Here is a 19,232-nt window from a genome sequence, read left to right as displayed (position 1 = left end):
CTTTCTCTGGATCCAGCACCATCCTCAGCTTCCTCATCTTTAAGATGAAGTGATGCTATTCAAGACCTACCAGGGCTGAGCCAGACCGGAGCCCAGGCAGGCACATCCTCTCTTCTAGAGACACATAGGGAAAAAACCGAAAGGGATTTGATCCATATAATCCCTTCATCATCTATCCGGCAGTAGTCTACTTTATTTTCCCAATATCTACATACTGGGTATGGTGTCATTTACTGAGCATATTCATATCCACGCTAGGTTTTTTTACTTGAGGATTTAATTAAATGTATATTTTATTCAAGTGATAGAAAAGCTGAGAAACCAAACTGGGGCTACATAGCAGATGGTTGTTCAGCCCAGGGTTAGAGGAAAATTGGGAGAAGGCCGTGTTACCAGAGCTTCTTGGAAGCACAGAGTGAAGGAGCAAAGTGTGCTAGCTTTTCCTTTCCTCCCACCCGCCCCTAATCTTCCACCAGGACCTCCCTGGAAGCCAGAGAAATGCAGTTCCCTGTGGTAGAAAGCAGAACTGAGGCCAAGAGGAGCAGGGTTGTGAGTGCAAACAGCAAATCAGATGGAGAGGGAAGGCCAGATACATTACAAAGGCTTAGTTCTAGGCCCTGAGGAATTTACATTTGAAGGCATTTTAGACATTTAAATTCCTCTACTTATTGTCAACAGTCTCAATGGAGTCAATTTCTTCATCAAATCTGACTTGCATTTGGCTGGCTGGTCTAGATATTTTATGTTGATTTTTGTCAAAGGCCTTTATTAACTTGGGCAGAGAGAATGTGGCTCACATAAATTTAGGGAAAGTACAGACAAAACCAGTACCACATGTCTGCCCTCTGCCTGAAGTTGCCGCTCTCCTGGTGGGAAGAAGCCTGCAGCAGGCCATCTGGATAGCATGAGGGGGAGAAGGCTTTAGAAGTTGAGAAATTAGAATAAACTCGAACACTTAACTAAAATGGTCTTGCTGCAGCCTTGTTCAGGGGGTCCTGTCCTATCAGGACATATCACTGGATCCATTTCAGAGTGCAGGCTAAATAAACCCAAAGATTTCTTTTGAGATCATTGATAATACATACCAAGAGCTGCGTATCCACTGCCTTCAAAGAACGTTCCTTCCTGGGCCACTGCATAGCACCTGCTTACTGCAAATGCAGACACTGGGCTGCCTTTGTCCAGCTGTTTGCCATTCAGTATCACCTCCCCAATGCAGGCGGGGACACTGTGGGTGATCTAAACCAAGTGACATGAGAATAGATGCTCTAAGTAGAACAAGAAGGGCAAGGGTAAAATGTTCCTATGCTTCAACAAACACATTAAAATGTTAACTTTTGGTTTTTAAAATCGAATTTCCACAATAGTTTACATAAACATCTAACGGAATGCTACTAGCTAGGAGTATCTTGGCTAGCAATGCAGTAAAGGTGTTTTCCATCATTTTGATTAAGTAGTGTAGAAATCAAGATGCTGAGTTTTCTAATCTGCAAATACAAATCTACTGGACTTTCCTGCATTGTACCAGAGCTAAATGGCTGGGAAGGGGAAACGTTCATTAACTAACAGGTAGGAAAGGCTGGCTGAGCTTCAAGGGGAAGCCCCAACACAATTTAGGGATGCAGTTTAAAAGGTGTGCATCATGCAGCCAAGCTCCAGTTTCAAACAAGATAATTCAACATAAACTTTTTCTTTCACAAATAAAACCACAAAAGCACAACCACAATAAAGGTAAGATGGGCTCCAAACAGAAAACACAGCTTACGTTTCCAATGTTCCTGGCTCTGTACTCAGAGGGAAGACCTCCTAGGTACAGCTTTCCTTCCACATCCAACATGGTACCATCTCCCACAGCTGTCACCGTGGGGGATTCCTGGCCATCAACTGTCATGAAGCCCTTTCTTTTAAAGTGCTCTGTCTTGACCTAGAGCAAAATGAGACTATCCACAGTTTTAAAGGAATCTGAGAAAACTGTAACGGATGTTTGTTTGCAGCATCTGTTCATTATAGCTGTAATAACCTGAATGAGATCCTAAAGGATGGCTATGATTTTTACACAGTTGGTGTTGAGGAGACCAAGCCTGGCAGGAGGCTGGAGCAGGCACAGGCAAAGCGCACGTTAGAATGGGAAGAACCCCTGAGGCCTAGTTATAAGAAAGCAAATGCCATGACCTAAGGGTTGGCCCACTCATGCCACAGGTAGGCTTGATTTACTTCTCATCAAGGTGAGAACGCTTCTGGTAGCTTTCATTCATTCCACCAATGTTAGCTGCTGAGTGCCTTTCAGGATGCAGAAAAGGTCCCTGCCTACAAGAAGCTTATAGCTATAGAGGAGATAGTGGACACAAAGCAAGCTAGAAACCAAAGGGGATCACTTCATGACAGCGAACTGGAATGGATACAAGGGATGGATGGAATAAACCTTAGCACGAGGGATTCACCAGCTTCCTGAGGGCATACCGTGTGCCACCTGCCATCACTGATCACTGCAGGGTGGGAGACCTTTGTTCTGCCTTTCCCAAGATCAAACATGAAGTGAAGGTGGCCCCCATGCAGCTGGAGCGTGGCATAATCAACTTGGTTCTGATGAGCCATGTAGTAAATCAGACCGCTGGAGGCAAATGTCCGGATACTTAGCTGAACTGAGAGCCTGGAGGAAAACAAGAGCTCAGGCCTCAGAAAGAAACTTTCACATGTAAAAATAACCTCAAAGAGAGAATCTAATAACTGTTTCAACCTGTGTATTTAACATCTCAGCAGAGAGTCATTCATTATTCTTTCATTCATTCATCCATCTGTTCACCCAACTAATAGTTACCACATACAGATGTCTGCCAGAGACTGTTCTAGATGCTGAGGCTGGAGCACTAAACAAAGAGGAATGTCCTTTCTCCCGCAAAACTAATACTAGAAATCTATCAGAGATAAAATTGGGTCATGAGAGGCCAACTGGTGGTTTTATTACAGAGGGCAGGCAGCTCTGAAAAGGTGCTGTTTCAGCTGAGCTCTGAATGGCAGGAGCAAGCCCCACAAAGCTCAGCACTTTGTTTGCAGACAGTGCCGAGTATGCTAAAACAATGGGGTGGATTTGGGTGGACAGCCAGGAACCCCCTACCGGGGCTCCAAGGGAGACAGCACCACACAGCAGTGGAGGGAAAGCTGCATCTGGGTATCCTCCCGCAGAAGAAAGCTCAACACTAAAGCACTCTGGGACAGGGAGTGTTAAATATCAAGGCAGTTTGTGGCACAAGTGTTTGCTCCTCTTGTTAACACTGATGAGGAAGAGGGTGATGGCTCTGAGAGAGGTGATGGGCTCCAGAGGCAAGCAAGATGGGGAGCAGGACCCTTCCTCTGTGGTGCAGGGGAAGAGGTACAAGGGTGGGGACAAAGGCAGCAGGGGTGCTCTTTTGGGTAGTGGACAGATGAGGAGAGTTCTCTGTTCACTGAAGCAGTCATCAACTGGGGCATGAAGAGAGGCTGTGGGAATGCACAGAGTTTTGACATAAGAGAAGCTATAAAATTTTTTTAAAAAATGAACATAATAGAGAATAGTATTGGCTACTCATGTAGTCTGGAGGTTCCATCTCAAATCAGTGGCCATGGCTTTCAAGTCAAACCAGGCAAGAAAGAGATACGTACTTCTGCAGACTTGACCACCAATGTGGATTCTGGTACAGATTAGGAAGTATGAATTTTTCCTGGGGCCGTGGTGGAAGTTTACAAAGGAGCACCTGTAATAATGGCACTGTGCCCATCTGTATTGGGGATAAACTATTCTAGGGGAGTTGTAGAAGGAGGGTTTGTGAGAAAGCATGACAGGTTCAAGGTCTTGATGCAGTTGAGGAGCTGTTGGAATGGGAGGTAACAGTAGATATGAGGAGGACGGGGTTAATAGGATGCTTCAGGTAGAGATTCTGGTTGGAAGTGGGATGGATATTTACAAAGTAGGCAAGGGTGTGTGTGACCGTGGGGAGAATGTGGCTGAGGAAAAGCCCTCTGACAGGAGCCAGAAGACTTGGAAGGTCCAGTGTGGGGTGGCCGAATTCATGGAAAATGATGGCCCAAGTTATGGAACAAAGACACTGAGGCAAGGTCTGAAGACGGTGCCATAGGGGCAGTGATCACAGGTGGCCGTAACACCAGGTGCAGTCTGAAGGATTCAGAGGAGAGGAGGAATGTGGAATCCCCAGGCCTCATCTGTGGGATGTGAGCTAGCTTGGTCAAGGAAGAGCCCTTGGGGACAAGCAGGTGTGAGGGCAAGAAGGAATGTGCAGATTGGTGTGGGTGTGGCACCAGGGAGTTTGAAAGGCACAGTGAAAGGGTTTGGGTGGACAATTTGATCAGATTAGTAAATGCTTACAATAGAATGGGGTTGAAAGTCCAGAGGATGATAGATCTAGAAGACTTGAGATTCTAGAACAAGATGATTTAGAGAGACTCCCTACCTATGTGCTTTCCTATATTCATACAGAGGCAGCAGCTAGCCTTCATCAAGAAGGGGTAAGGACAAACCACAGGAACCCCACTGGACCACATTTTAAGCATCTGGTTTGCACAAAGGCTGCATTCCTGTCTCTGCCATTTGGTTGCACGTTGAATACTCCATAATAACATACAAGAAGCTTCTGAAAAGACTCATTGCTGAAGAATACCTCCTGGATTCATTTATCGGTGAGACATCTAATGAAGACTTTAGAACACCCACCTCTTTCTGACAGCCAGCTGATTGAAGGGTAACACAAAATGGCTGCTTTGCATGAGGCCAAACTGGTGAGCGTTGGGGATGTACTCTGGGGCTCTGTCCACAGCACACTGCCCCTGTAAGACACGCAGATGGACTCTCAGCCACACAGAGCCAGGGCCCCCACTAACGTGTCCCAAGTTTTCCATGAAAAAAATATCTCAGAAGCAACTGGATCAGAACACCAATAGCCACAAATACATGTCTGCGCTGACTGATTCTCTGCTTTAAGTAATTTACTTGCTATGTCTTTATCTGAGAAGGCAGTTAGAGCTTCTGTCTTTCACCTCAGTCCCACTCAAGTTTGCTTAAAAGTCCCATGACTATTCATCAGGCCAAAGGGGCAGAGGCCTTGCTGCTGCCCTCCCCTGCCTCCCACCCCGGGCAAGGGCTGGAGGGGATCAGTGGCAGCACATGTACCAGGAGACTGGAAGTGCCCACAAGTGACCAGCAGGGGCTCCGAGCCTGACGTCTCCAATTCCTCCCAGACAGAGCAAGTCCAGCTGAGAGGAGCGAGGCTGAAAGGGGGGCTGCTGGGGAACCTGCAGGTTGCCTGGCCGCACCCTCCACACAGTGGCTCTGAACCACGTGAGGCTTCAGACTCACTTTTCGGCTTGGGGTAGGTGGACGCTACCAGGGGAGCTGTCCTGAGCTCAAAGATTGGTCCTGCTTGGAAGGTACTGCTTTTTGTATGACTGAACCACCATCTAATCAGAGTGCATGCTTTCAACCAAGGAAACAGAGAAATCAGAAAAGGGAAAAGAAAATGGAAACTAAGAACTGCCATTAAAAATACTTGGCCATGGGGCGCCTGGGTGGCTCAGTCGGTTGAGCATCCGACCTCGGCTCAAGTCATGATCTCTTGGTTCATGAGTTCGAGCCCTGTGTCAGGCTCTGTGCTGACAGCTCAGAGCCTGAAGCCTGCTTCAGATTCTGTGTTTCCCTCTCTCTCTCTGCCCCTCCCCTCCTTACACTGTCTCTCTCAAAAATAAACATTAAAAACTTTTTTTGAAAAGTACTTGGTCAAAATTGGCTTTTCCTAGATGAATCAAATCTTTTTTTTTTTTTAAGCAATAATGAAATGTTCAATGGCTTTTACATAACGACTTATTTTCTGTTTCTGACTCAACCCGAAGTCACGATGAGTCCTTATAGAAACTCTGCTACAAATCTTGCTGTACGGCAGTCAGATGAAGATGGCTGTCAGGGCCTGTGGTCTGTAAATGCTGTGCCGTGTCATCAGAGAACTATTCACCACCCTGCCCCTGCTCTGCTTTTCATCACAGGGATGAACCCTGTAACTGTTCCTAGAGTTCTTTGAAAAATGGCTTCCTCGGGGCGCCTGGGTGGCTCATTTGGTTAAGCATCAGACTGGTAATTTTGGCTCAGGTGATGATAGCATGGTTCGTGGGATTGAGCCCCATGTCAGGCTCTGTGTTGAGCATGGAGCCTGCTTGGGATTCTCCCTCTCTCTCTTTGCCCCTCCCCCCCCCCCCAGACACATACACACTCTGTCTCCAAAATAAAGAAAAAGTAAAAATGGCTTCCATCTGGGGGTTTGGAGGGTGGGTCAATGGAAAAGGCTGGAGTGTTTCTCCCTCCCTTCCAGCTCCAGGTGGCCTCCCTGACAGCACCTTTCTTCTCTGTGCCCCAGTACTCACCAGGAGACTCTCTCTGCTCAGACTCACTCCCCCTGTTCCTGGTAGCACCACCTTCTCCCGTGGCACTGTTGTTCCATTGTGCTCCTTCAGCTTTCCCAACACCTTTGTAACAAGGTCCCCGCTTTTGTTCTGACTGTACTTGACTGATACAATTAAAGAAAGCCCCTCTTACTAGACTTGGTAAAGGCTGAGGCTCTGGCGGGAGCTCGCTGTCCTCTCCATGAAGAGCCAGCTTCGGCCTTTCTGAAAGCAAGCAGGTGTCCAAATCTACTTGTTCATAACCAACCGCACTCGTGAAATCCAAATGTCTAGATACAAAGTGTTTATAAAATTAATTAAGATACTATGTACAAGCCAACACAGGAGCCAAAGTCATTTGATTATTGAACACTACAGTCTTATGAAAAACCATTAATATATTACTCTTAGTGAAACCAAATCGACCATCTTCCAGTGACTAGAAGTCTGTAAGTCTTATATATTCCCTCATTTGATTCTTCGACCCACCCCACTCCAGCCCCTCCCCGTGTCGTCCTCCTGGCCATCGCTGAGCATCCCTCAAGATTTGGCTCAAATGCAGCCTTGGCTGGGGTAAGAGAATGAGTCTGTCTCTGGCTCTCACACGACTACACACTGGCCTCAGTAAAACACTGATTTCTTTCTTAGAGATTTACAGTTGCCAGGAAGTCCTGACCTACACTTTTCATATTCCCTTCACTCTGCAGCCCTTGCAACATGTCCTGTCTGCGTCTACCCTCTTGGCACCTTCTGAGGACGTGGCTGTGAACAGCACAGAAGCCTTTCTGCCCTATGGAATTCTCAACCTCAGGGCTTTCAGTAGTAAGATGCTGAATCAGTTTATTTATAAACAGAGAACTGGGCAAATAAATCAACTGTACAAATAAGTTGTACAAACCAAGGCTCTGACATGGTAATCGTGCTGAAACCCAGTGTAATGTTTTATTCTTCCAAAGTCCAAGGACTCCTAAGAGGTTCTTTTACAGGGGACACTGCGACCATCAGAGATCCAAGCCATTGTTTAAGGTCTCAAGGCAAATGGGCAGTTCAGGCAGGAGGGAGCTTGCTTGTCCTGGGCAGATTCTGGCTCCGCACCCCCACCTGCAGGTTGTAGCCCCGCTTTTGTGCCACCAGCGTTCTTATGCAGGCAGGAGGCAAGTGAAGAAGAAATAAATACCCATGGGCATGTGGGCATGTATCCGTTCTCTTACTCAGAATGAGCTCCACAGGGAAAACAGACTTCCCGTTCTTAATTAGGCACTAATTGTTTCAGGAGGAGCCATTAAACCAAAGCTGCAAGAAACCCCACCATAAAGGTTCCTTTAAAGCAGTGAGCTCAAGACAGCAAGAAACTTGCATCACAAAATCTCTATGTTCCCTGAAGTGCATGTCAAAAGTGTATTTGACCTCTGATGTTTGTTGATAGTCCTGTGGAACTGATGTTCATTTTTTTTTTTTAAATATATGATTACCAGATATATCCACTATTCTAATCCAGTAGAATCCATTTGGGAGACCTTTGCGATAGAATAGGGCTCGCTTGTTATTCAGAAACTTGTAGGATTTTAGGTAATCTCAAACAGCAAAATTAGATAGCAAGTCAGGGTCAGTACTCAGCTTTAAAAAATTAGGAAGTGCAAAAACATGTTGAGAGCAGTTACACTTACTCCATGTTAAAGATCAGGTTTTTGATACAGCCGTGAAATGATCTTCCCATCTTGAGCACTGATGTCCCCTCACCCTCTGGAACTCCCCCTATGTACAGGCTGGATACATTTATTGTCCTGCTTTCTGCTGATGGGCCCAACTTCATTTCTACAGGATTTGTCTCATCCATTTGGACAGTGATAACGCTAAAAGGTCAAAGGAGAAAAGAAAAGCTTTTAAATGTAACGAAACATAACTATTTTAATACATAATTTCACAAGTTCTTACTGAATGACAGAAGTTCCCTGAAAACAAATTTTAACGACACTAAGTGAATAAAAAGGTGAGTCTTAAAAATTAACACTTACAGTTGAACATCCTCCCAAAATGAATCACGTTATTAAATACTATTGAGTTCAGTTCACTTGGGGAGAGTATTATTCTTTTACTTTACCTGTGATAAAATGTCCAGCATGCTTTTGAAACATTTGGTCTACCTCTTTGAAGGGATATATGTAGGAATGCTGATACAACACTATTTACTATTTTACTATTTGTTTTCTGTTTACTGTGTTCCTACTTACTGTTTGACATTATTATTTAGTATTGATATAATGCTGTCTACTCACACTATGGTACTATCTGCCACAGAATTAATCTGATGTAAAACATTTTATACTGAGCCCCAGAAAAAAGCAGGGTTAAGGTTTTTTAATTGCAAAAATTCCACAAATATCTTATTACCAAGCAGATGAAATTACTTTTGAGGAAGGTTTTCTAGAAGGGCTCCAGAGTTATTCTGGAGCTGTAAAATCTCTGAATTTTCCTGACTTCATCCTAGTCATCCCAATCATTTTACTGCAAAGAGTATCCTAACATGGTTCCTACTGTCGGTCACCAGGGCCTTGTATGTGAATACCTCCCAGTCCTCATCAGAGAGATGGAATGCTCTTGCCCGTCACCATATGTGCCCTTGGGAGCACGCAGGACAGCTCTTCTCAGGTTTGCTCCGTCCCCAGAGTTAACGTGCACTTCAATGTGGCCTTCAATCAGCATGATGGAAAAGAAGGCCTGGGAAGGTTGCTGAGAGATTTTCAACAGAAAAAATATTGCCACGTGATTTTTAAAATTATTATGAAGACAATATGAGAGTATTAACAAGCAACGTATTAAGAATATCACCATCTAACACAACTCTTTTAAATTTTGTTTCTAATCTCTGTTCATATGATTTACATTCTGCTTTATGCTCTTATCATTAACCCTATCAAACATTTCCCTTTCTACTTCATACTTTTTATTGCTACCATATGTACTAACAGATGCATATACTGTAAATCATTGACCGATTTATTGTTAAAAATTTAGTTTCCAATTTTTCTTCCCATACATAATACTTTTGTTTTTTGCTTGTGAACACTTTTTTTTTTTTTTTTTTTTTTTTTTTTTGCCTAACGTTTCTAAAAGTGGCTTTAAAAGGTGGAAGAGTTTGGAAATTATTAAAGCTTTGAGAACTATTTTGCACATTGAAAATAGGTCCACCAGCAGAACGGGAGTGTGAGTGTTTCACAATGCCCTTGTGAGCATTCTCTTTTGCTGAACAAGCAGCAAACTATGATTAAGATTGGTGGAGGCAGGGCACCTGGGTGGCTCAGTCGGTTAAGCATCCAACTTCCACTCAGGTCATGATCTTACAGTTTGTGGGTTCGAGCCCCACATTGGGCTTTATGATGACAGCTCAGAGCCTGGAGCCTGCTTCAGATTCTGTGTCTCCTTCTCTTTCTGCCCCTCCCCCACTCGTGCTCTCTCTCAAAAATAAAGTAACATTAAAAAAAAATTTTAAGACTGGTGGAGGCAAACAATCTATTGGTTCCTCAAAAAGTTAAACATAGAATTATCATGTGACCTATCAATTCCACTCCTAGGTATATACCCAAAACAACTGAAAGCAGGTAGTCAGACAAATTCTTTGATGTGAATGTTCATAGTAGCATTATTAACAATAGCTAAAAGGTAGAAACAACCCCAAATGTCCATCAGTGAATAAATTATGTACATATAATGGAATAGCAATTCAGCCATAAAAAGGAAGTACTGACATCCCACAATATGGACAAACCTCAAAAACATGCTAAATGGAAGACACAAAAGATCACATGCTGTATGAGCCCATTTATATAAAATACAGATCATCAGGAAATTCAGAGATACAGAAGGAAGACCACTGGCCACCAGGGACTGGGCTGCTGAGGGGACAGGAAGGGCCCGCTTGACCGCACAGGCTATTATTTGGGTGATAAAAATGTTCTGGAACTAGATAGAGGAGGTGGCCTCACCACATTGTGAAAGCACTAAATGCTAACTGTTCATTATAAAATGGTTACTTTTATGTTCTGTGAATTTCATCTCAACTAGGAAAAAAAGAAAAAGATTGGTGGGGCCCATAAACCACTCTGTCATGGTTAGACCTTCGCCAAGTGGCTCATGAGGCACTAGGAGTCTACACACTGGTGTTCCAGTCCTGGCTCACACATATATCAGCTGTGTGACCTTCAGCAGGTTAACAAGGTTCTCTGAACCGATTTCCTCCTCAGCAAAACGTAGGATAAGCAGCATTCACCCTGCATTGTGGCTGTGATCATCACACAGCAATGTCTACAAATAATCTTGCACAAAAGAGGACAGTATGCTGTGACCTCTACTTCATTAAGACCGTAAATTAGCATTCTGTAAAGCCTCTTCAAATTACGTGATATATGCAAGTTTGAGCAAAAGAAAGGGTAAATCTATGCTCTTAAAATGGAATATAAATATGGAAACCCATCAACTTTTCTCTCTTCTACAGCTGCCCCACTGTGCTGATCACAGGCCACATTTCTCTTTCTGCTGACTTCAATCCTATTTGTAGATAAGGAAAATTGTGCTCCATGGAGCAGCACACTAAAAAACTCTACAGAACTGAAGGATTCACTTTCTTAGCCTTAGAATAAAGAGTAGCCACCTAACGTGGAAAAAAAGCTCTGAATGAGCTTGAAAAGAATGAGGGGTAGACAGCAAGTATCTGCCTTCTCAGTAGTTAGACAAGAAAAATGACTGTGTACCACAAAGAGGTCACTGATTCATAGGGGAAGACATTCAGCGATAGTAACTGCTACTTATTAAAATGCACACTTATAAACAACTGGCCACACTGCTACGATAATGTTCACGACCAAGTCATTTTCCAACTAGTGCTTCTTGAGCTTGTGGCTGAATAACAATAGCATTTGAGCTACTCACCCCGTGGGCCTGCCGATGACCCTGCTTCTCCCCATACCTGCCCAGGGCAGCCAGGATGATGCCACTGCTGTTCTTGGTGGCAAATGTTGCCAAGAGTTCCGATTCTGGCAACAAAGACCTAGGTGACAATTCAACGTAGCCACCTTTCAAGAAGCTAACAGTTCGGATAGGCTGGTTAAAAAGGAGGCAAAAAGAACACCATCAGGACTCCTAAGCACTGAATCGTCCATGGTGGGGTTTACTGCTGGTCTCCCCATCATCTCTTTTCCATCCATCTCACTGTGTTAGATTTTACTACCTTATTATGTTGGTAAGTCAGTGGACATTTGCAAAAACTCATTCAAATATTAATAAAAGGCTTCCCACCTCCAGTATACAGCCTTTTCTCACTCCATAGGAATTTCTGAGTAAATCAAAGGTTGATCTGGATATTTCCAGGTTTTTGATACAGCCCACATAGCTTTTGCTGGTGACACCTTTCCTGTAGGGAAGGGCACAAGAACAACAAGATTTGGATTTTATAACTCCATTTTTGAAAGAAGGAATAAAAATAGACCTACAGGTAAAGAAGATCTGCTTCTATGTGTCATTCTGCAGAAATGTCTAAGTCTCCCACTAAGAAGGGTATTGATGGTGAAGACTTTAGGTCTAATGAAGGCTCTCCTTAGGACCAAGGAAAGGGGTTGAATTTAGGGAGTTTGACTAAATGGCTACCTAGACAAAAATGCATCATATTTTAAGGGAAAGTACTGTAGTCACTGAAATTTAAATATACTCATTAAAACAGGCCAATTATAAGAAAGACAGCACACAGTCATAAGGAAACAATAGCACATAGATTGAAATCCAAATCAGTACTATATTTTTCTCTTTGTTGTTATTTATTTTTAGAGAGTGTGTGTGTGCACATGCGAGCAGCAGAGAGGGAGCAGGAGAATCCCAAGTAGGCTCCTCACTGTCAGCAGAGAGCCTGATGTGAGGCTTGATCTCACAAACTGTGAGATCATGACCTGAGTCAAAATCAAGAGTTGGGTGCTGAACCAACTGAGCCACCCCACTACCATATTTTTAATAGAAGTTGCCACACTGCTGGTTGGGGTGAGGCTGTAATATGATCAGTCTCTCATTTCCAAAATATGGAGATGACTGAACATCTCTTAAGTTATATTCTGAAGCATCAGCTAGTCACAGGAGAACTCTGAAGTCACATGGTTTCCAGCTAGAGTCACATCTCACTTTCCTTTCCCTCTGTGTTGAGTAGTGAGCTGCAGACCATTAGGCAACTACAAGATTTAGGGCAGATTTTAACTTTTCTGGATATGTTTCTTCCTTTGTAATTGAAGAGGCTGGTCTTGATAGATACCCAGGTCCCTTCTAGCATAAAAGTCTGTTATTTGGAATGTCTTCCTGGAAAGGGGGATCTTTTCTCCATTGTCTGCACAGTGTCCATCTCAGTAGAGTACAGATGAACTGTGGCACAGCTTGTTGCTACAGGAGCACCTACCCTGCTGCCACCATGTGAGGAAACGATATCTGGAATCGGGAATTAGGAGACTGGCTTCCAATCCTGGCTCCATCCTGGCAGAGGGGTAAGACCTGGGACAAGTGACCAACTCCCCCTGAAGTTTAAGTGTAATTCATTTCAAGATGGGGTGTGGGGGGAGGGTACTGGTGACTGTGGTGGTAAGCTGTGTCCCTTGGAACTTTCAGAAATTTCTGGCAAAGAAGAGGGGTGAGGAGTGAATCTGGACTGTTCAGCTTAACAACAACCAGTGTGGACGCGCTTCCGTGCCACTGATTAGGAGTGCATATAAGAACTCAGCTGTAGTTAGCGCTATAGTAGTAGGGTAGTAGCTGTGCTACTAACTTCTTTGAAGACCACTGGGCTAGGTGAATCAGTTTGGACATTTGGTAATCCCACTCCCCAGAATCTATCTTGCCTCGACTGCTGGCCTTTGGTATAGGAGGTTTTTGTTTTTAATGGTGTGAAAGAAACTTTGGGCTTCATTTGTCCAGTCCAAAATGACACAACTAAGAACAAAGACCCACAGAGATCTTATGCAAATTATTAAAGTCACAAAGCTAAACATGAATCAGTGTTACAAAAGGATCTCATTGCCTTCTCTGCCACCTTTCTTCCAACTTCCTGATGCTGGTGTTTCAACTTTCACATACGTTATTCATTCTCATCACACAAAGGAGAAATGCAGACAGCATGATTTTTTTTTTTTTTTTGCCCTGAAAAAGATTCTACTATTCTGAAATGTCTAGAAGGAACAACTTATGACTGAAAGTGGGGTCTAAGAATACTGTACCATATTAAGTAACAATTAGTAACAATCACTAGATGTTCTAAAGGCAACATATAGAAAATCATTAATTTTACTGCAGGAGGATTTCTTTACATCCCAATTAGTAGACACACAGTGGTTTGAATCAAGGCAGACGTTAGGGATTAAAATTTGTCCCTCACAAAAGATGATGAAGTCCTAACCCCCAGTACCTGTGAATGTGACCTTATTTGGAAATAAGGTCTTTTTCGATGTAATCAAGTTAAGATGAGGTCATTAGGATAGGTCCTAATCCAATATGACCATTGTCATTATAAAAAGGGAAATTTAGGGGCATCTGGGTGGCTCAGTTGGTTACATGTCTAGCTCTTGATTTTGGCTCAGGTCATGATCTTGTGATTCATGAGATCGAGCCCCATGCCGGGGTCTGTGCTGACAACATGGAGCCTGCTTCGGATTATCTCTCCCTGTCTCTCTGCTCACATCCAAAAATAAATTTAAAAAGGGAAATTTGGTCACAGAGACATATACAGAGGGAAGACAGTGTAATAAGAAACAAAGAGAAAGCCATCCATGAGCTGAGGAATGCCTGAAACTCCCAGAAGCTAGGAGAGAGGCATGGAACAGATTCTTTCTCACAACCCTCAGATGGAAGCAATTTTGCCGACACCTTGATTTTGGACTTGTAGCCCCCACAGTTGTTTAAGTCCCCTGGCTTGGGGCACCTTATTATGGCAGCCCTGGGAAACTGACACATTTGGCAATTACAGGCATGACAAATGGGCCACGTGATATACCTTACAATTCTTGACCTAGGTAATCCACCCACATAAATTGGATCTTTATCTAGACGATTGAGGTCAGAAGATGCTCCTGGAGTTTCACCTTGCTTCGTTTCTTTATAACTGGTGTTATATGCATCAATAACTGCTAGGAGTCCTAAAATGAGATCAAATAGAAGAGACAAGAAAATGAAAATCACTTTCTGCATTAAAGTAAAACCAAAGTTCATTTATAAAGACATACTCTTTCACATTCTGCACATTTGACCAGGGAGTGTTCTTGACTATTAAATCCTCTGTACAAACGTCAGTGAATCCAGAATATACAAAACTAAAATGACAGCAGTATGTGTGTGGCAAAAAAGAGAATGGATTTGATCCTTGATTCCAATTCAGCATTTAATGTTAAGTAATGCACCTGGAAACCACAGAAAAATAGAATTATAACATTTCTCCAGCAAAATGTGAGTCCTGGCGTTTAGCATTTCAAAGAAAACAATGGCTTTCTATTAGAGTATCATTCAAGAATACCCAAGGAGCCACAAAGTACATAAAGACTGCTGATTTTGGAAGGATTTCTATTTCTAGGAGGGTGACCAGTATCTCCTTGCCCTTCTGTGCACTTAACTTGCTTTCGGTTTCTCTGGAAGGCGATTTTATACCAGGTTCCATTGTTATAGCGTCTGTCTGTAATAAGAGCAAGAGGCCCTGAACCCAGGTCAACTGTAACTCTAACTCTGCCACGCACCAGCTCGATGGATACAAAGTCTTTCTGTGAAGAAGAGAAAAGAGTTACCCAGGGCTATGTCATTCTCACAGACCCCCTTTCCTTCCCAAGGCAAGGATGGCAGAAGTCTTCCAAAGTCAAACTCAGAAAACTGGATCTGGCCTAACAGTCAGAGGTCTCTGTTAGGAAACTAAAGTGTCCGGGAAGACTTTCTAGAATACTACACTGATATAAAGGAGAGAAATGCATTGTTGCCCAAATCCACAACTCAGTAAGAGAAATGGAATCTTTGTATCTTTCTCATTGAGATTACATGGACTAGTCCTAAAAATAAAACTAGAAGATCCAGAGAGATCATGTGCACAATAGAATAAAAATAACATGAAATTCCTGTCGATGGAATTCAAAGGCCACAGTGATCGCAGTGAATGTGGAGCAAGATATATGAAAGTCAAAATTTAATAACAAATGTTACTGCTCTCTACAATGATTGGAAGGCTGTTTTCTACTTGGTACTCTGTACTGTATTTTCCAAAGGTTCTTTGGTGAATTTCTAATACATTTCTTAAAACGGGGAAATAGTATGGCATACATATGTATACATTATATTTGCATATGCTCATGAAGCAGTCATTAAACATAAATATCCTCCTAGCAATCTGACTGTATATACACGGTGGAGTCTGCTGTCCCATAAAGCCTCTTACAGTGCCGTTTGAAGCAAGGTAGAGAAGAAGCCCGTTGGGTGAAAAGGTACTAAAAAGCATAATTATCTGAGTCACGGTAGCCCGGAGCGTCTTCTCCACAACCGAATAACCACTCCCATCAAAATGGAAGGACGAGTCTTCGTTCTGGGGGCTGCAAAGCAGAGCAGATGAAATACAATCTATTCTCAGGAAGGCAGTTAAGGAGAAGAAATACCTTTACTGAGTTCTCTCCCTCACAAAAACTGGTAGAGCTATTATTTCCATAATCTGATAAGAAGCATAAATCATATCTTAAAATATGCTTGCCATGAGATTATGCAAAACAAATGCCAGTTGCTTTATATGGAAAGGAAAATGTAGGCAGTGTTGACTGTAGTAAAAAGGAATGTCTTCAAAGGATGGATAACTGCTCTAAATATTTCTACTTATCAAGTAGACTCTTTGTTCCAGTGTCCCATAATGTAACTGTCCTTTCTTAATTCCAAAGCTTTCAGAGTAATTTTTATATTAGCATGTTATCACCCTCTGCTGGTTTTAACTAATACATCAGCTAAACTGGAGTAATGATGGAAAACAAATCTACATCAATGTAGCAGGACCACTGTGCAAAAAAAAATCAGTGATATATCTATATCTATCTATATATCTATCTATCTATCTATATATCTATATATATATATATATAATCAAAAATATTTTCTGGTGTTCCCCACACCTCAAAAGGCTGACTTTGTTTACGCTTTAATTACAAAGTAAGTTTATCTGGAACATGTCCTAATAGGTTTCAAAATGTTTCTGGGCTTCAGAGTGAAACTTGGACCTTGGTGTGTTTGGGGTAGGAATTTGTACTTCTCCCAGTGAAATAAGCAAACTCAGTGCTGTATCTCCAAGCAGGACAAGTAACCAACTGGTGACACTGTTTCCATCCACAGAACAAACATAGCGGTGCTTTGTGAAACCTGGGGTTTCAAACTGATAGCTTCCCACAGTCCAGTTTTTTCTAAAGATTGCTGTCTTTCGACCTCTTTCAGGAAGTGTATATAACTTAAAGGAAATGCACTCTGCGTAAAGAAACTATAGACAGATACCATATGGTTTCACTCTTATGTGGATCCTGAGAAACTTAACAGAAACCCATGGGGGAGGGGAAGGAAAAAAAAAAAGAGGTTAGAGTGAGAGAGAGCCAAAGCATAAGAGACTGTTGAGAACTGAGAACAAACTAAGGGTTGATGGGGGGTGGGAGGGAGGAGAGGGTGGGTGATGGGTATTGAGGAGGGCACCTTTTGGGATGAGCACTGGGTGTTGTATGGAAACCAATTTGACAATAAACTCCATCTATTGAAAAAAAAAAAAAAAACAACATCCGACTTCGGCTCAGAAAAAAAAAAAAAACAAAAAACTATGGCTTAATTCTCTGTTATTTAATTCCTAAAGCTGTGACTTCTTACAAGCATGTTCCATTGCTCTAGCTCTTGGCTGACCAGTTTCATGGGGTTAAGGACGCGGACTCTAGAACCAGATTGTTGGGGTTCAAATCCCAGTCCTTCAATTTACTAGCTGTGTGAACTCAGAAAAGTTACCTAATGTCTCTGCGCTTCATTCTTTTCATCTATAAAATAAGGAAAACAATAGCTCTCAGGAAGGCTGTGCATGATTTAATACATGTCAAGTTCTTTAGACAGTGCTTGGCACTTATATGTTCAGTACATTTAGCTCTGATGATTCTGCTTTGTTCAGAGGTCCCTGAAGGGCTGCCATTTTGCCTCTTAAAACCTGAACCTCAAAAATTAAGTACCTTTTCAAAGAGCACACCCAAGAAAATAGTGAAACCAGGTTTCATACAGAACTCCAGAAATCTGTCTTGTTCCGCTGCACACACCCTCTCCTTCCCCAGAACTCCTGAGTTCTCTGTTCTCAAGAATGTGGACTGTCTACTTCTGGCTTCTCTCCATCAGCAGGGCCTGCCCCAATGAGGCAGCACAAAGAGGGGTGCATTCAAATGAACCAACTTGTGAATGCACGTCTTCGGAGGTTCTTGATCCCGGGTCAGTGACACACTTCTGGGGCTTGTCCCCTTGTGGGTCAGACTTCCATTCTATAACCATGAGGCCCAGGCGCCTGATCGCAGGTGGGCCACAGGAAGGCAGCTCCAGGTCCCTGCCCAGACAAGAGGCCCCGGCACAAATGAAAGCAGGGTTGGCAAGAGCACTTTACGGAAAGCTCTGTTCCAGACCCAGCAATTCCAGGTGAGTCCTGTAGTCAGGCAGGCCTAGAGAGACACTCTCCCTCCCCAGCCCTCAGCCCTGTGAGCCTTAAAGAATGACTAGGCCTCTGGTCGAGCTCTCACTCATGACAGGGGTAATACCTACTGTGGTACCATCAGCACTCTGGGCAGCTGTTACGAGCGTGAGTGGGGTAGCACCTGGGCCCAGGCCTAAGATGCTGCTTCACCTGTCACCTCCTCCTGCCACAGCACAGAGTACTTTCTCTGTGCTTTCATATGGCTCTATCTCCTATACACCAGGAGATGTTGGAGGAGATGATGAACTCACGTGACTGACATTGACCTTGCCAGCACCTAGAAGAGTGCCCTGAACGCAGGCGACTGACCTGTCCCAAAAGTCAGCTACACAGCCTATCACAACATCCACTCATAACTAATATAAGAATAAAGTCCTGTTAATCAAATAAAAAGGTTTTTTTTCCATATTTAGGTGAAAACTGTTAGAATCCATGGTTTCTTTTGTAATATCCTTTAAGAATTTAAGAGATTGTTCATAATTATTAACATACATTGATAGCATATAAAGAAGTGTAAATATATTCAAGGAGGAATAAAACAAAAAATTCAATTCATTTAGTTGGTAATATAAGTAAAAGGGGCGCCTGGGTGGCCCAGTCGGTTAAGCGGCCGACTTCGGCCCAGGTCATGATCTCGCCATCCGTGAGTTCGAGCCCCGCGTCAGGATCTGTGCTGACAGCTCAGAGCCTGGAGCCTGTTTCAGATTCTGTGTCTCCCTTTCTCTGACCCTCCCCTGTTCATGCTCTGTCTCTCCCTGTCTCAAAAATAAAAATAAAATGTTAAAAAAAATTTTTAATAAAAAAATAAAAAATAAATTAAAAAAAATATAAGTCAAAGTTACAGGTAAATGTTTCTATTGAGAAAATTATCTTTTTAAGTCTAAAGGACATCAGTTGACCACACTAATGATTTAAAATGGCAGGTTACACGCAGAGGTGCAAAGCACACTGAATTCTAATCACTGGTCTGCTAAAATTGATTCATTTACTAGAATTAGTTTGTTAATTCTTTGAGCTCAAGTCTTTGTCTAATAGGGTAGGGATGGTTGCCTAAAATGAAGACAATTCAGTTTACAAA

The 19,232-nt window shown here is 42.9% G+C and overlaps 1 protein-coding gene and 1 long non-coding RNA gene across 9 annotated transcripts in view; one reads left to right on the top strand and one right to left on the bottom strand.

Moving 5' to 3' along the window:
- LOC147575507 (uncharacterized) overlaps window positions 1-5,756 on the top strand; it is a 299,228-nt gene extending 293,472 nt beyond the window's left edge. For 4 of the 6 annotated variants that reach the window (XR_015242458.1, XR_015242455.1, XR_015242460.1 and 1 more), the window contains exons 3-4: window positions 2,061-2,199; window positions 4,472-4,700. This is a non-coding gene — a long non-coding RNA (uncharacterized LOC147575507). Of the gene's footprint in view, window positions 1-2,060; window positions 2,200-4,471 lie in introns of all 6 variants that reach the window. The other 2 variants (XR_015242456.1, XR_015242457.1) reach the window with 2 other exon arrangements.
- Window positions 1-19,232, bottom strand: part of LAMA1 (laminin subunit alpha 1) — a 168,978-nt gene that overhangs the window by 4,417 nt on the left and 145,329 nt on the right. For all 3 annotated transcript variants that reach the window (XM_086682493.1, XM_086682494.1, XM_086682495.1), the window contains exons 49-60: window positions 15,854-16,004; window positions 15,049-15,191; window positions 14,435-14,578; window positions 11,713-11,827; window positions 11,347-11,517; window positions 8,987-9,150; window positions 8,088-8,273; window positions 6,575-6,710; window positions 4,706-4,818; window positions 2,461-2,650; window positions 1,766-1,924; window positions 1,086-1,239 (exon numbers count right to left, since the gene is read on the bottom strand). In XM_086682493.1, coding sequence (XP_086538619.1) covers window positions 1,086-1,239; window positions 1,766-1,924; window positions 2,461-2,650; window positions 4,706-4,818; window positions 6,575-6,710; window positions 8,088-8,273; window positions 8,987-9,150; window positions 11,347-11,517; window positions 11,713-11,827; window positions 14,435-14,578; window positions 15,049-15,191; window positions 15,854-16,004 — 1,826 coding nt within the window. The remainder of the gene's footprint in view (window positions 1-1,085; window positions 1,240-1,765; window positions 1,925-2,460; window positions 2,651-4,705; window positions 4,819-6,574; window positions 6,711-8,087; window positions 8,274-8,986; window positions 9,151-11,346; window positions 11,518-11,712; window positions 11,828-14,434; window positions 14,579-15,048; window positions 15,192-15,853; window positions 16,005-19,232) is intronic.

This window comes from Puma concolor, chromosome D3 (assembly GCF_028749965.1).
Source record: "Puma concolor isolate L17-30 chromosome D3, mPumCon1.1.hap2, whole genome shotgun sequence".
Classification (NCBI taxonomy): domain Eukaryota; kingdom Metazoa; phylum Chordata; class Mammalia; order Carnivora; family Felidae; genus Puma; species Puma concolor.
Note: the sequence above shows the minus strand (reverse complement) of the source record. Positions and strands in the feature narration are given on the sequence as shown.